General features: G+C 40.0%; 1 protein-coding gene across 1 annotated transcript in view; it reads right to left on the reverse strand.

Moving 5' to 3' along the window:
- The window catches only part of LOC148123468 (leukocyte immunoglobulin-like receptor subfamily B member 3), a 29415-nt gene extending 14111 nt beyond the window's left edge, over positions 1 to 15304 (reverse strand). The window contains 2 exon segments of the mRNA XM_087896431.1: positions 6370 to 6537; positions 15094 to 15304. Of these exon segments, the coding sequence (XP_087752557.1) occupies positions 6370 to 6537; positions 15094 to 15304 (379 nt within the window).
- Between the last annotated feature and the right edge of the window lie 3205 nt (positions 15305 to 18509).

Below are 18509 nucleotides of genomic sequence, written 5' to 3' on the forward strand. Positions count from 1 at the left end.
AATTTGATGAATAAATGAGTTTTAAAGGACTACTTATAAAATGTTATTAGAGGTTGTTTACAGGAACAAAAATGATTCAAAGGCTACTAACTGACCAAATACAAGCCCATAATGTTGACAATTCATGAAAACTAGTAACCTGGAGACCCCAGAGCAACTGGAAGTTAGCTCAACAGGTTGGAGAGTATATTTTCCAGCCAACACAGCTCCCAGGGAGAGTGACAGGAACATCTCAGAACAAAATTGTTTGGAGTTAATGTTGGAAATAGTAGTGGGAATATAAGGGTTAAAGAGGAGCACCCTCTTCCTGAGTTGTCTATGGAGTCAACTGGACCATCATGATACTTAAGGTCCTAGGAGAAGGAAGTTTGGGTAAATTTTCACAAGACATAGATGACTCATAGAGGGAAGTTCACTCTACTTCTGACCTTTAGTTATGTATAATTTTGTTCTTCTGAATTCATTGTTGCTAGACAAGGAAGCTCCTCCTACTCACTACTCTTCATCTAACCCTCAAAATTTTTTCTTCTTAAACCCTTCTCTCCTGATGACAGTTTCTCATACAATACTGTAGATTCTGTATCAATAATCGAGGTAGTGGTGCACACTAGAGGAATATCACTAGTGTCCATTTAAGACAGGAGGATAAAATTTGCAACTCTTCAAAATCAATCAGGACTCCTTACTCCCTCCCTTGGGGATAGAATGATATTGATGTCCTTTCTGGCAGAGTTATTGAGGGAACCCATTAGTCTGGCAACATTGAGGAGTTTCAAAATCTGGGTTCTAATGCTTACAGTAAGAAACATTCCATCTAAGGATCAAAAAATATATCATAGAGAAACTTGATACTTTATAATCTAGTTAAAGTATAATTTCAAAAGTATGTAATAGTGGTGTCCTGAATATATGGATAACAGCAAGCTGTAAGAGATTATTAAATATAAGTTTCAGAGACGGGTATTGAGGTGACTTGAATATAGTTTGCCCCCATAGGCTCACAGAGAGTGACAATATTAAGGGGTGTGGTCTGGTTAGAGTAGGTAGTTGTACCATTGCTAAAGGAAGTCTGTCTCAGTTCATTTCCTGATGATTAGAATCAAGATGTAGAAATCTTAACTTCTCTCATATATTATGTCTACCTGCATGTCACCATACTTTCCTGCCATGCTGATAATGAACTTAGCCTTTGAAGTGTTTGGCAGTCCCCAATCAAATTGTTTTCCTTTACATGAGTTTTACATGGTTGTTTGTGGTCACTCTGATGAATAGCTATAAAGAAAAAGAACAAGCTTTGAAAGGAAAGTTACATAATGTATAATTTGAAGAGAAAAAGCCTACCAGGAAGTAGAATGGAGCTAAATCCGAAATTCAAGAAGATAAACAGATTAAAGAAAAGCAGCATTAAAAAGGAAATAAAGGGAATAGTGATCTCAGGGCAAGTTCCCACCCGCCTCATATTCCATCTTGTGAAAAGGAATTATAGAATATCAAGGTCATATACACTTTTAATCCCAGCACTGCAGTGTCAGATGTATGCAGATCTCTGAATTCTAGGCCAGTTTTGTCTATGAGACAGTAAAGGAAAGCATTAAAAACAGAAAGGTGTTGAAGATGTAATTTCAGGAGGGGATCCTGTTCCAGCCCTAAATCAAATCTTGGGCTCAAATCTTGAGAGATCATGTTGTGTGATTCTGACTTTAAAGTTAAAGACAGAAGAAAGGAGTTATGGAATCTTCCACCACTACTGAGGATTGCCTCTGAGGTCAAACAAGTGTTATGGATGTCCCTGAGTAGAGACCCAGAGAAACCATTGTGTGAAGCTGTGAAGGCCAAATGCATGTTGCCTTGGAGACCCCAAGTTGATAGGAATGCCAGAGTAATGTGAGATCTGCCAAGGTTAGCTGTTAAGAGGGAATGGAACCAGTTCAAGAGAAAGAAATGTGTTACAGTGAACAAGGTTGAAAGGAATTGGGGATCACAAGAGTACATTGACATCAACCACGGAGATGCCAAGTTTTGAGTGTGCCCAGCTGGTTTTGGTCTTTCGTTGGTCCAGTATTTCCTTAATATGCTCAATTTTCTCCATTATGGTACCATGATATATAACCTTTGTCATTATATGTTGCATTGTGTGATCTGCATTTTTACTTTGATTTTATACAAGATTACAGTTAAGAGAATGTCATGACTCTAAGAAGATACATTGAAATTCTTTTTTAAATGTTTTATAATTTTTATTAAGCTATATATTTTTCTCTACTATCCTCCCTTCCCCTCTACTACCCTTCTACTCTCTAACAGGGTCCCCATCATCCAAATTTACTAAGGAGATCTTGGTTTTTTCTACATCCCATGTAGATTAGATCCATGTTTGTCTCTCTTGGGGTCCTCATTATTGTTTAGGTTCTCTGGGGTTGTAATTTGTGGGCTGGTTTCTTTGCTTTATGTTTAAAAATCACTTATGAATGAGTACATGTGATAATTGTCTTTCTGCATCTGAGTTACCACACTCAAAGTTATGTCTTCTAGCTCCATTCATTTGCCTACAAAGTTCAAAATGTCGTTAGTATTTTCTGCTGTGTAGTACTCCATCATGTAAATGTACCACATTTTCTTTATCCATTCTTTTTTAAATTTATTTATTTTTTATTGAAAATTTCCACCTCCTCCCACTTCCCTCCCCTCCCCCACCATCCCTCCTCCTTCCTCTCCAGTCCAAGGAGCAGTCAGGGTTCCCTACCCTATGGGAAGTCCAAGGTCCTCCCTCTCCCCCAAGTTCCATAAAAGTTAAGAATCCAAATAGACTAGGATCCCACTGGTGTGGGAGAATTGTCTGCATTCTGTCAATCATGTTTTAAATAAATGCTGATTGGCCAGGGAAGAGGTGTAGGTGGGAAAACTAGGATGTGAGCTGCCTCACTGAAAAAGGTACTGAGCCACATGGCTAACATATATCAGAAAAATGGGTTAATCAAGATGTGAGAGTTAACTAATAAGTAGCCAGACCTAATGGGCCAATCAGTTTTATAACTTATAGAGATCTCTTGTGTGATTTTTCTCTGGGACTAAATAGCTGGGGAGCTGGGCGGGACAGAAACCCCCAACAAACAAACAGGCCCCCTCATATTACATCCCACAAAGCCCGTCCATGCAGTAGAATCAAAACCCAACGCCATTGTCCTTGGCTTCTCCGTCAGCCTCCACTGTCTGGCACATTCAGAGAGTCAAGTTTGATCACATGCTCCATCAGTTCCAGTCCAACTGGCCTTGGTAATCTCCCATTAGATCAGTCCTGCCATCTCAGTGGGTGGAAGCACCTATCGCAGTCCTGACTTCCTTTTTCATGTTCTCCCTCCTTCTGCTCTTCATATGGATCTTGGGATCTCAGTTCGTTGCTCCAATGTGGGTCTCTGTCTCTATCTCCATCGATTGCCAGGTAAAGGTTCCCTCTGGATGGAAATCCTCAGCACTGAAATAGGGATACCTGGTAGTTCAAGGACACTGCAGACAAAAGGGCAATCTTGGAGGCTATTCATTCTTTGGTTGAGGGACAATTACATTAATTTCAGGTTCTGGCTATGATGACCAATGCTGTTTTTAAAATAGTTGAGCACATGTCCTCTTGGTACAATTGGGAATCCCTTGGATATATACCCAAAAGTGGTATTGCTGTATCTTAAGGTACTTTGCTTCCTTATTTTCTGATAAATCACCATACTAACTTTCAAAGAGGCTGTACAAGTTTGCACTCCCATCAGCAATGAAGGAGTGTTCCCTTTACTCTGCATCCTCTCCAGGATAAGTTGTCATCCGTGTTTTTCATCTTGTCCATTCTTACAGGTGTAAAATGAAATCTCATCTTACATTTGCATTTCTCTGATGGCTAAATGTGTTGAGCATTTCTTTAAGATTCAGTCAGTTTAGATTCTTCTCTATTTAGTTTTGTACTCCAATTTTTAAATAAATTATGTGTTCTTTTGATGACCAGTTTCTTGAGTTCTTTATATATTTTGGAGATCAGACCACTGTCTGATGTGGAGTTTGTGAAGATATTTTCCCATTTTTATGCTGCCATTTTTTTCCTGTTGACCATTTACTTAGCCTCATAGAAACTTTTCAGTTTCAGGAGGTCCCATATATTAATTGTTTCTCCCAGTGTCTTTGCTATTGGTGCTGGTTATATTTAGGAAGTAGTATCTTTTGCTAATGCATTGAAGTATACTTCCCACATTCTCTTATATGAGGCTCAGTGTGGTTGGTTTTATATTGAAGTCTTTGACCCAATTAGAGTTGAGTATTATTCATGATGATGGTTATGCATCTATTTTTATTCTTCTACATGTTGATATTCAGGTATGCCTACACCATTTATTGAACTTGCTTCCTCTTTTTATTTTATGTGTTTGTTTCTTTGTCAAAAATCAGGTGTTTGTAGGTATGTGGAATAATATCTGAATCTTTGATTTGGTTCCATTGATCCTCCTGTCTGTTCTTGTGTCAATACCAGGCTGTTTTCAGTATTGTAACTCTTAAGTTAGATTTTGAGGTCAGGGATTGTGATGCCTCTGGATGTTCTTCTTTTGTCCAGGATTATTTTGGCTATCCTGAATTTTTGCTTTTTTATATAAAGTTGAACATTGTTCTTTCAAGTTCTGTGAAGAATTTTGTTGGAATTTTGATGGACATTGCATTGAATCTGTAAATTGCTTTTGGTAAAATTGTCATTTTTACTATGTTAATTCTACCAATTCAAGATCATTGACATTCTTTCCATTTTCTGGTGTCTTCTTCAATTTCTTTCTTCAAAGATTTAAAGTTCTTATTATAAAATATAAGGCCCTGTCTTCCCTGTTCCTTGAGACCAAGGACAGGATGCAGAGAACTGTTTACTCTAACCAGCCTAGCTTCCTCTGCCAGCCAGAGGGTATTAGTTCAGAACCTTGTTTCCGTCTTTGATATGGTAGTTTCACCTGCTAAGAAGGGTTCTCACAGGCACCCTGAATTTCTTCCTATCTGTTTGTCAGGGTTCCCAGCTCGGTACCCCCTGCCTGGAAGCTCCTGTCACTTGGCGCCAGGCATTCAACACCTTGATCTCACACCTGGCTGGGAAGGGTTTCCTTTACTGGGGCCAAAGGTTATTTTAACCCCGGATTAAGTTGAATAAACAGGCATTCTTCTCTCCCTGGAGAATGACTTGAAGTCTCTGTGTGTGTCATGTGTTTTAACCCCTAGGACCTTACCTAGCTCGTGGAAGGTATGGAGTCGCAGTCCATACTTGGTGGGTGGTGATGCAGACCCCGTGGCATGGAATGACTGCCACAATAAAGGTCCTCCACTTTTTTGGTTAGAGTTACTCCAGGATATTTTATGTTATTTGTGGCTATTGTGAAGGGTGATATTTCTCTGATTTCTCTTTCAGTTCATTTATCATCTGTGTAAAGGAGAGCTACTGTTTTTTTTGTGTGTGTGATAATTTTGTATCCTGTTACATTAATGAAGATATTTATGAATTGTTAAAGCTCCTTGGTAGAATTTTTGGCATTGATTATGTAAATTTTCTTCTTATCAGCAATTAGTGAGAGTTTGATTCTTTTCTGATTTTTATCCCCTTGATTTCCTTTCATTTGATTGTCTTATTGCTCTAGCTAGAACCTCAGGTACTACATTGAATAGGTATTCAGAGAGAGTAGAACCTTGTCTTGTTTCTGATTTCAGTGGGATTGCTTTGAGTTTTTCTCCATTTAGTTTGATATTGGCCGTTGGCTTGTATATTGCCTTTATTATATTTAGTTATGCTCCTTGTATGCTTGTTCTCTCCAAGACCTTTATCACGAAGGGATGTTTTATTGTGTTGAGAGCTTTTTCAGATTTTAATGAGAAGACCATGTGGGGACTTTTTTCAGTTTGTTTGTATTGTGGATTACATTGACAAATTTTTGTATGTTGAACCATCCCTACATCTCTGGGATGAAGCTGACTTGGTCATGGTGGATGATTTTTATGATGTGTCCTTTGGTTAAGTTTGCCAGTATCTTATTGAGCATTTTTCCATCAATGTTCTTAAGTGAAAGTGGTTTGTAATTGTCTTTCTTACTAATGTCATTGTGTGGTTTGTATAAGCAGGGTAACTGCAGCCTCATAAAAGAGTTTGGCAATGTTCCTTCTGTTTCTATTCTGTGAAACAATTTTAGGAGTATTGGTATTAGTTCTTTTTTGAAAATCTTGTAGTTTCTCTGTTCCACACTTCTCTGCCCACCCCAACCCCCAAGCCTGTCCTATTGTCTGCGAGGTCCTTGGCCAGGGAACAAGAACAGGTCCTACTCCTTCATTGAGGCTACCCACTCAGAGAGGTGAGTGCGCACCCACCCAGCTGGAGAGGAGTACAGGGCACCTTCAGCTCCTGCTGCAGGGGCTTCTTGGCTCGGCACATCTTCCCCCACCCAGTTCGCCCTTTTATCTGTGGGGCCCTTTGATCTCCTAGAGTCCTGTCCCTGTCCTGAGGACAACCTTTCAGACCTGTTAGTGGGTGCCATCCTGGAATGGAGCAGAACAATCAGGAAAGGAGCATTGGGCCCCTTTAGCTCCTGCTGCAGGGGCTTCTCTGTTCCATTCTTCCCTGCCCACCCTGACACCCCCATGCCTGCCCTACTTGGTTGAGGAACAGGAACAAGTCCTGCTCCTTCACTGAGGCTACCCACTCAGAGGGGTGAATGTGTGACCTGGCCCATCCCCTGGCCAGAGGGGAGTGCATGACATCTCCAGCTCCTGGTGCAGGGGCTTCTTGGCTCACAACAACTCTTCCCTACCCCTCGAGTTCGCTCTGTTGTCTGCTGGGTGTTTGACCTCCAAGAGTCCTGTCCCTGTGCTGAGGACAACCTTTTAGACTGGCCAACTGGGGAACAGTTCCTGCACCTGCACTGAGGAGATCCACCCAGAGTCAGTCACAGCAAAGTTTGGACCAAGACACCAATATTCTCCTGACTCCATTTGAAGGAAGAGATGGGCAGGCGCCAATGCAAGAATTCCTCCAACAATCTGAAAGGCAACATTGTATGATCAGAATCCGGCGATCATGAAACAAGAAGAATTGAACACCCTACTCCAGAAGAAATAGAAGAAATCAACTTTAAACAGAACTATATAAAAAATAGAGGAACTTAAACAGGAGTTGAAAAACTGCCATAAAGAAATGGAGATAACAAACAAACAAGTAGATGAAATGAATAAATCTCTCACAGATACCCAAGAAAAACATGAAAACCAAGAAAAAGCAATCAAATAGGTAAGGGAAATAGTTCAAGACTTAAAAAATGAAATGGAGGTAATGAAGAAAACACAAACCGAGGGAAGACTGGGTATGGAAAGTCTGGGTGAACAAATAGGAACTGCAGAGACAAGTATTATCAACAGAATACAAGAGATAGAAAAAAATCTCAGACACTGAAGATACTGCAGAGGAAATAAACTCACTGATTAATGAACAAAACAAATCCAACAAATTCTTAACACAAAACATTCAGGAAAGCTGTGACACCATGAAAAGACCAAACCTAAGAATAATGGGAGTAGAAGAGGGAGAAGATTTACAGCTCAAAGGCCCAGAAAATATATTCACCAAAATTATTGAAGAAAGCTTTCCCAACCTAAAGAAGGATATTCCTATGAAGTTCCAAGAAGCATGCAGAACACCAAATAGTCTGAATCAAAAAAAAATCCCCCGTCATATACTAATCAAAACACAAAACATACAGAATAAAGAACAAATATTAAGAGTTGCAAGGGAAAACGGTCAAGTAACATATAAAGGGAAACTTATGAGGATTACTCCTGACTTCTCAATAGAAACCATGAAAGCTAGAAGCTCTTGGATAGATGTGCTACAAAAACGAAGAGACCAAGACTGCAAGCCCTGACTACTATACCTAGCAAAGCTTGTATTCACCATCAATGGAGAAAATGAGATATTCCAGGACAAAAACAGATTTGAAAAATACGTACTCACAAACCCAGCCTTACAGAAAATACTAGAAAGAAAATCACAAACCAAGGAAGCCAACAACACCCATAATAACACAAGCATCTGACAACCCTCCACCAGCACAACTCAAAGAAGGGAATCACACAAACAATACCACCAGGAAAAATAACCAGAGTTAACAGCAATTCTAACCCCAGAGAGCCTACAAACTCGTGGAAACTGAACAGTAAACTACTGAACCATCTCTGGATCAAGGAAGAAATAAAGAAAGAAATTAAAGTCTTCTTTGAATTCAAAAAGCTGGTTCCTGGAGAAAATCAACAAGATTGACAAACCCCTACCTAAACTAATCAAACAGTGAGGAGAGGACGCGCAAATCAACAAGATCAGAAATGAAAAGGGGGACACAACCACAGACACAGGAAATTCAGAGAATCATTAGATCTTACTACAAAAACCTGTATGCCACAAAATTAAAAAATGTGGAAGAAATGGACACTTTTTAAAATAAATATCATATACCAAAATTAAGTCAAGATCAGGTGAGCAGTTTAAATAGACCTGTAAGTCACGAGGAAATAGAAGCTGTCATCAGAAATCTCCCTACCAAAAAAAGCCCTAGACCAGATGGTTTCAATGCAGAATTCCATCAGAACTTCCAAGTACAGTAAAACCTATACTCCTTATTAAGTTTCACAAAATAGAAGCAGAAGAGACATTTCCTAACTTCTTTTATGAAACTACAGTCACCCTGATACCAAACGCACACAAAGACTTAACCAAGAAAGAGAATTACATACCAATCTTACTCATGAACATCGATGCAATAATTCTCAATAAAAAACTGCAAACGGATAATGGAAACAGTTCAAGACTTGAAAACTGAAATGGAGACAATGAAGAAAACACAAATCGAGGGCAGGCAGGATATGAAAAATCTAGATAAACTAACAGAGATGACAGAGACAAGCATAAGCAACAGAATACAAGAGATAGAAGAAAGAATCAGAGATGCTGAAGATATCATAGAGAAAATAAATGCTCTGATCAAAGAAACAGCAAATCCAAGAAATTCTACTCACAAAACTTCAAGGAAATCTGGGACACAATAAAAAGACCAAACCTAAGAATAATAGGGGTGGAAGAAGGAGAAGAATTACAGTTCAAAGGCTCAGAAAATATATTTAACAAAATTATTGAAGAAAACTTTCCCAACCTAAAGAAAGATACTCCTATGAAAGTTAAAGAAGCATACAGAACACCGAATAGATTGGATAAAAAAAAAATCCCCTCGCCATATACTAATCAAAACACAAAACATACAGAATAAAGAAAGAATATGAAGAGCTGCAAAGGAAAAAGATCAAGTAACTTATAAAGGTAAACCTATCAGACTTACATTTGATTTCTCTATGGAAACTACGAAAACCAGAAGTTCCTGGATAGATGTGCTGCAAAAACTAAGAGACCATGGACGCAAGCCCAGACTACTATACCCAGCCAAGCCATTGTTCACTATCAATGGAGAAATCAAAATATTCCAGCCTTACAGAAAGTAATAGAAAGAAAATTACAACCAAAGGAATCCAACAATGCCCACAATGACTCAGACATCTAGTGACCCTTCACCAGCATAACTCAAAGAAGGGAAACACACAAACTCTACCACCAAAAAAAAAAAGAAGAAAGAATAATCAGAGTGAACAACCATTGGTTATTAATATCACTTAATATCAATGGACTCAATTCCCCTATAAAAAGGCACAGGCTAAGAGACTGGATGGGAAAAGAGCATCCAACATTCCACTGTTTACGAGAAACACATCTCAACCACAAAGACAGACATCTACTCAGAGTAAAGGGTTGGGAAAAGATTTTTCAATAAAATGGACATAAGAAACAAGTGGGTGTGGCCATACTAATTTCCAACAAAATTGACTTCAAACTAAAATCAACCAGAAGAGATGGAGATGGACATTTTATACTCATAACAGGAACAATTCATCAGGATGAAGTCTCAATCCTGTATATCTAGGTTCCTAATATAAAAGCACCCACATATGTAAAAGAAACACTTCTAGAACTCAAAGCACACCTTAAACCACACACACTAATAGTAGGAGACTTCAGTGTACCCTCCTCTCTCACCAATGGACAGATCAACCAGACAGAAACCTAATAGAGAAATAAGAGAATTAATGAAGGTAATGAATCAATGAACTTAACAGACATTTATAGAACATTCCACCGAAACAGTAAAGAATATACCTTCTTCTCAGCATCTCATAGAACCTTCTTGAAAATTGACCACACACTCAGTAAAAAAGCAAATTTCCACTGATACAAAAAATATTAATAACCACCTGTGTCTTATCAAATCACCATAGAATGAAGTTATAATTTACCAATAATTCTAACCCCAGAAAGCCTACAAACTCATGGAAACTTCATGGAAGCTGAACAGTCAACTACTGAACCACCCCTGGATCAGGGAAGAAATAAAGAAAGAAATTAAAGTCTTCCTTGAATTCAATGAAAATAAAGACACAACATACCCAAATCTATGAGACACTATGAAAGCAGTGCTAAGAGGAAAGTTCATAGCTCTAAGTGCCCATATTTAAAAAAAATGGAGAAAGTTCACATTAGAGACTTAACAGCATGCCTGAAAGCTCTAGAAAAAAAAAGCAGACTCACTCAGAAGGAGTAGAAGACTGGAAATAATCAAACTGAGGGCTGAAATCAACAAAATAGAAACAGAGAAAACAATCCAAAGAATCAATGAAACAAAGAGCTGGTTCTTTGAGAAAGTCAACAAGATTGACAATTCTTTATCCAAACTAATCAAAAGGCAGAGAGAGAACATGCAAATTAATAAGATCAGAAATGAAAAGGGGGACATGACAACAGACACTGAGGAAATTCAGAGATTCATTAGGTCTTACTACAAAAGCTTATATGCCACAAAATTGGAAAATGTGAAAGAAGTGGACTTGTCTTTAGGTAAGTACCATTTACCAAAATTAAATCAAGACAAGGTGAACAATTTAAATAGACCTATAAGTCCTGAGAAAAGAGAAGCTTTCATGAAAAAACTCCCAACCAAAAAAAAGTCTAGGACCTGATGATTTTAATGCAGAATTCAACCAGAACTTCCAAGAAGAAATGATAACTATACTCCATAATGTGTTTCACAGAATAGAATCAGAAAAGTCATTGCCAAAATCTTTTTATGAAGCTACAGTCACCCTAATTCCAAAACCACACAAAGACTTAACAAAGAAAGAGAATTACAGACCAATCTCACTCATAAGCATTGAGCAAAAATTCTCAATAAAATACTCACAAACAGAATCCAAGAACACATTTTTAAAATATCCATTAAGATCAAGTAGGCTTCATGCCAGAGAGGCAGGGCTGGTTCAACATACAATGTATCAATCTATCAATGTAATCCATCATATACATAAACTGAAGGGAAAAAACATATGATCATTTCATTAGATGCTGAAAAATCATTTAGCAAAATTCAACACTTCTTTATGATAAAGGTCTTGGAGAGATTAGGGATTCATTCCTAAATATAATAAAAGTGATATACAGAAAGTCGACAGCTAACATTAAATTAAATGGAAAGAATCTCAAAGCCATCCCACAAAAATCAGGAACAAGACAAGGCTGTCCACTCTCTCCATACCTCTTCAATATAGTGCTTGAAGTTCTAGCAATAGCAATAAGACAGCAAAAAGAGATCAAGGGATTCAAATTGGAAAGGAAGAAGTTAAACTTTCATTATTTGCAGACAATTTGATAGTGTACATAAGTGACCCCCAAAACTCTACCAAAGAACTCCTACAGATGATAAACACCTTTAGTAATGTGGTGGGATACAAGGTCAACTCCAAAAAAATCAGTTGCCCTTCTATACACAAAGAACAAAGATACAGAGAGAGAAAACAGAGAAACATCACCTTTAATGATAGCCACGAATAGCATAAAGTATCTTGGGTAACTCTAACCAAAGAAGTGAAAGATCTTTTTGAGAAGAACTTTAAGGCTTTGAAGAAAGAAATTGAGGAGGATACCAGAAAATGAAAGGATCTCCCATGCTCTTGGATTGGGAGGTTCAACATAGTAAAAATGGCAATTCTACCAAAATCAATCTATAGATTCAATGCAATCCCCATCAAAAACCCAAAAAAATTCTTCACAGACCTTGAGAGAAAAAAATCAACTTTATTTGGAAAAACAAAAAAACCCAGGATAGTGAAAACAATCTTATACAATAAAAGATAAAAGTACTTCCGGAGGCATTACCATCCCTGACCTCAAACTCTATTACAGAGCTACAGTAATAAAAACTGCTTGATATTGGCACAAATACAGAGATGTTGACCAATGGAATCTAATCAAAGACCCAGATATTAATCCACAAACCTATGAACACCTGATTTTCGACAAAGAAGCTAAAAATATACAATGGGAGAAAGAAAGCATCTTTAACAAATGGTGCTGGCATAACTGGATGTCAACCTGCAGAAGAATGAAAATAGATCCATTTCTATCACTATGCACAAAACTCAAGGCCAAATGGATTAAAGACTTCAATATTAATCTGACCACACTGAACCTGCTAGAAGTGAAAGTAGGAAGTAGTCTACAAGACATGGGCACAGGAGACCACTTTCTAGGTAGAACCCCTGTAGCACAGACAATAAGAGCCACAATGAATAAATGGTACCTCCTGAAACTAAGAAGCTTCTGTAAAGCAAAGGACACTGTCATTAAGGCCAAAAGGCAACCTACTGATTGGGAGAAGATCTTCACCAACCCTGCATCAGACAAAGGTCTGATCTCCAAAATACATAAAGGACTCAAGAAACTTGACTTTGAAATGCTAATTAACTCAATTAAAAAATGGAACACTGAACTGAACAGAGAATTCTCAACAAAAGTTCAAATGGCCAAAAGACACTTAAGGTCATGCTCAACCTCCTTAGTGATCAGGGAAATGCAAATCAAAACCACTTTGAGATACCATCTTACACCTGTCAGAATGACTAAAATCAAAAACACCAATGATAGCCTTAGCTGGAGAGAATGTGGAGTAAGGGGAACACTCATCTATTTTTGGTGGGAATGCAAATTAGTGCATTCACTTTGGAAATCAGTGTGGTGGTTTCTCAGCAAATTCAGGATGAAGCTACCCCAGGATCCAGCTATTCAACTCTTGGGAATATACCCAAGAGATGCCCTATCATGCTACAAAAGCATTTGTTCAACTATGTTCATAGCTGCACTATTTGTAATAGCCAGAACCTGGAAACAACCTAGGGGCCCCTCAATAGAAGAATGGATAAAGTGTGGAATATATAAGCATTAGAGTACTACTCAGCAGTAAAAAAACAATGACATCTTGAATTTTGCATGCAAATGGATGGAAATAGAAAACACTATCCTGAGTGAGGAAACCCAGACCCAAAAAGATGAATATGGTATGTATTTACTCATAAGTGGATTCTAGCCATAATTAAAGAACATTGAGCCTATAATTCATGATACTAGAGAAGCTAAATAAGAAGGTTAACTCAAAGAAAAACATATAGTTATCCTTCTCGATATTGGAAATAAATAAGATTGCAAGGCAAAAATTGGGATATTGAAGGTGGGGGGTGCTGGGGATAAGGGGAGATGGGGAGAGAGGAGTGAGACTGGGAAGATGGGAAGAGAAGAGCTTGGGGGAATATCCCGCGCTACCGTCTCGCCAGCAAGAACGACATGGCACACTTAGGATTTTTCTGCAGAAAAACTTTAAGAGTTTTTCTTAAGAGAGAGAGAGAGAGCATATGCTTCCAAAGCAGAGACCCAGAATGAGGGGAACCCATCCCTTATATAGGAAACAGTCCTCACTTCGGATGAGTCACTCCTGGATTGGTCTGCTGCCCATCAACCCAGATGACACCTTGGGAGTAGGCGGGGACGCAGCAGTGGAAAATTACCAATTACATGTGCATTATCTTGTTCACCTGGCGGTGAAACCGGATGCCAGTGCCATCCTGTAATGGAGAATGTGGATGCGGCCCTTCACATCTCCCCCCTTTTTTACTTTTTTGCAGAAAGGCAACTCCCTCAGAAAGCAAAGATAGAGGTCGCACTTCCCAAAGTGGAAACATTATAATGGGCTTGCATGGAATCTGCCCCTAGGTTCATGACACCTGAAACTTATCCGGCCTGCCTTCTGCCATTTTTCTGGGAAAGGGAATATACGGCAGGAAACCCTTATGCAGGGCGACATATCTCTCAGAGAGGGCCATTCTCTGTGCAATGCTCTTCAGCTCGACAACCTTCAGGGCTAGCTAAGCCAAGCACTCCACCCTGTGCAATGGACCACTGTCCTAGGGGTGCAGGAGCTGGTTGGCATAAACCTTACTGCATCAACATAGATAACCACACATAAGTAGAGGCTCCCTGTTCCAGGAAAGCCAGTGCCTGTGCAATAACCACTTTGTCCCTACGACTTTGGGATTTGAGTCAGCAGACCATCCAGAGGAGAAACACTATTCCATAGCATAGGGCTGCTCCAAACATTCCCATCCCCATCCATTCTTTGAAGTAGGAGATGAAGGACACAACCCAGGACTGGAATCCTTCGACCAAGCTTATGTCCACTCGCGTGGAGTTGACTGTCACGATGGACCGTCTCAAGGAGGACAGCAAATCATCAAAATTCTCGGTCCAATTTCCTGCAAGATACAAAGACAATTCTTGGGACAAGTTAACCCGCTTTTGTAAAGTTCTCATATGGTACACTGGTCACACATAAGGCTGGAGTTTTCCAGTCACAGCCCAATTGGGCAAGCTGCCATAAGATATCCACCTCTTCTTGTACTAGGTCAATTATTTGATTAAGAACCATTATTCCACCTCTAACAGATGTATCTATGGTAGCCTGCTGATCCAGGGCTGTAGCCACTGTAGTAGATAACTGATTGAGGGTCTCTGTTTTCCATGGTATAGGCCGTGCTGCCCCAGTGACGCCTAGGAAAAACCCAGGCCCTGTTTGTTGATATTAGGTTTAAGATTTATTGACTCCCGTATTCCTTGCCGGGTACGGTGGCCTCGGGCTCCAGAGCCTGCCCCACCATCCGAGAGCTGCGCGTGGCCCTGGGCCTGCTCGCTGCATGGCTCCGTGTGTCCCGGGCCAGAAAGTGGCGGCTCCACCCCCAGGTGCCCCTGCCTTCCCCGCAGGGCTAGCCTAGTTTTCTGCAGCTGTGTTGGTGCCAGCAACATCTCAAGGTCTGCGCCAGAGCCATTACAGCTCATGGGGCAGATAGGATAATTAGCAGACTCTCAACATTTGTGCCACAGTCACAGATTTAGCCAATGACCCTATTGCCTTAAAAATCCAAGGGCTTTTTGTATCTACCTCCCTGTGGATCCTGAAACATTAGATAAGCCAAGCCTATATACAACAATCTTTCAGGAGGACTTGAATTTTTTTTAAAAAAAAAACCAAACAGTTGTGAGCTGCCTCATGGTCACTGGGGAATCGAACACACGACCCTTGGAAGAACAGGCAGCATTCTTAACCATTAAGCCATCTCTCCAGCTCCCTATTTAGATGGAAAATCTCTAGGTTTAGCATTGTTTGTTTTACCCGTTGCCCCAGGCAATTGATCTGCCTTTGTTACCTTATCATAGCCACTTAGCAAAGCTCCGCTCCAGTCGCCCTCCAGCCACAGCTGCACCCACTCTGAGCCCAAACCGGTGCACGGAGCAAAGCGGAACTCAGAGAAGCAGATTTGCTGCTCTGCAACCATTGAAATGACCCCACTTAAACAATCTTTCAGGGAATTTGGGCGTCGTTAGTCTCTCTGGCTATTTCCTGCTGAATTGGGATGTTGTATTCTTAGGGGTATTTACTACAACATTTCAGGAGGTCTCGGTGATTCAAACCACATAAATCTCCATTGTTGTTGTTTAGCCACTTCTTCTTCTAATTCTGCCTCCTCCTCTGTATCTAGTTCTTCTACCTCTTCTCCCGAGCCAGAACTTTTGTTCTCATGCTCACTTTCATGGTCAATTTACAGAGCTTCAAGCTCCTGCAGAGAATATAAACTGCTGTTCTTTCCTTTTTTCTTATTATTGGTATCAGAAAGCTTTTGACCTTGTAGGTCAATCTTCTCCCCCATTTTTACTTTCTTAGAATGACTGGGGAGTCCTTTTTCCTTATTTCCTTTTCTCGCACGCGCGTCTAACCTCCCACTGCACTCAGTTTCTGATATTCTATCCTGGATTTTCTCTGCCTTTGCAACAACCACTTGGCAAGATTCATCTTTTAAGCAATTTCTGGCGAAAAATAAGAGAATTGCTAAGATAAGTACCAAGGCCTCTATGAAACCTTCCCAATGCGGAAACAAGTCAAGCCCAAAACCGAAAAATCCAGGAAATAGTCATAACTATTTAATATTATAATATTATTATAATATTATAATAATATTATAATAACTATATAATATATATAACTATATCCAGTTATAGTCATAACTCTCTGAGCATGCAGACCTGCAGTTCTGAATCCTTCCTGAATCCAAGGTGAATCCAAGAGGTCCCCGTTGGTGCGAGCCGTGGTCAGGGTTCCCCCGGCGTCCCGAGGGTTTCAGGCACCAGATGTTGCGTCCACCTTATCAGCAATGAAGACGCAACATCAGCCTCTTCTTTCCCGGGTTTTGGCACCAAATGTCCCGCGCTACCGTCACACCAGCAAGAATGACATGGCACACTTAGGATCCTTCTGCAGAAAAACTTTAATGTGTCTTGAGAGAGAGAGCATAAGCTTCCAAAACAGAGACCCAGAATGAGGGGAACCCATCCCTTATATAGGAAACAGTCCTCGCATCGGATGAGTCACTCCTGGATTGGTCTGCTGCCCATCAATCCAGATGATGCCTTGGGAGTAGGCGGGGACGCAGCAGTGGAAAATTACCAATTACATGCGCATTATCTTGTTCACCTGGCGGTGAAACCGGATGCCAGCGCCATCCTGTAATGGAGAATGTGACTGCGGCCCTTCACAGGGGAATGGAACGGTTGGGATAGAGCAAGGGTGGATATGGAAGCAGGGATGTATATATCTTAATTAAGGCAGTCATTTTATGGTTGGCAAGAGACTTGACTCTTGAGAGGTTCCCAGGTGTCCAAGGAGATGTCCCCAACTTGGTCCTTGGGCTGCTGAGAAGAGGGCGCCTGAACTGGTCCTATCCTATAGCCACAATGATGAATATCTTTCATATCACCATAGAACCCTCACCTGGTGTTGGATGGAGATAGAGACAGAGACCCACATTGAAGCACTGGACTGAGTTTCCAAGGTCCAAATGAGGAGCAAAAGAACGGAGAACATGAGCAAGCAAGTCAGGATGCGAGGGGTGTGCCCACCCACTGAGATGGTGAGACTGATCTAATGGGAGCTCATCAAGGCCAGCTGGACTGGGACTGATGGAGCATGTGATCAAACCAGACTCTCTGAACGTGGCTGTCAATGAGTCCTGACTAAGAAGCCAAGGACAATGGCACTGGGTTTTTATTCTACTGCATGTACTGGTTTTGTGGGAGCCTAGTCTGTTTGGAAGCTCACCTTCCTACACCTGCATGGAGGGGGGAGGACCTTGGACTTCCCACAGGGCAAGGAACCCTGACTGCTCTTTGGAGGCATAAGGGGAGTTGGGGGAGTGGGAAGGAAATGGGAGGAGGTGGAAATTTTCAATACAAAATAAAAAATTTGCTGGAAAAAAAATAAGACTCTTTCTCCTGATTGTTCAGATCAGCTCTAATTATTTTCTAGTTCATACTATAGAAAATATTAAGATCACTTCATCATTCAATTTTCAGCTTTATTGAGATAAAATATTTATAAATATTTCCAACATCACCTAACCAGCCCCATGGTCCTATGGTTGTGCATGCATTGTCAGTTTTCAGGCAAATACCTACTCAACCCCAGGGTCCTGTGGCTGTATGTCACTGTGCAATCTATAAACATTGCTGTATGGCTATATAAATCTCTATAAATGTGCTAAGCCCCTTCAAAAGCAAGCTATGCCCATTTTTCTCTTCATCTCCTCTACCACAACTGTCTCCAGAGGCTAGTCTCATCCACCTCCCCTCCTCTCTTTTCCATTCCCTTCCTGCAATAAAAAAAACCCTTCAAGTGAGCCTTGTGGCAAGATAGCATCTCTCTCACACGTACATTCTGTTTTTAAAACTATCGTGATATTATTACAATATAATAATATAATATGACATTATTGAGATATTCAGAGTAAAACTGTTTAACACTTTCTACCCGCATCTTAATACATACATATGATAATGAAAAAAGGTCATGAATTTGAAGAAGAGTGGATAAGAATCTATGGAAATGTATTTAGAAATGAAAGGGAAAAGAAAAATGTTGTAATTATGTTAAAATCTCGAAATGAAAAACAAGCAAAGAAAAACATAAAATCAAAAACTTTCTTTATTCCTC

This window comes from Myodes glareolus, chromosome 1 (genome assembly GCF_982192425.1).
Source record: "Myodes glareolus chromosome 1, mMyoGla1.1, whole genome shotgun sequence".
Classification (NCBI taxonomy): domain Eukaryota; kingdom Metazoa; phylum Chordata; class Mammalia; order Rodentia; family Cricetidae; genus Myodes; species Myodes glareolus.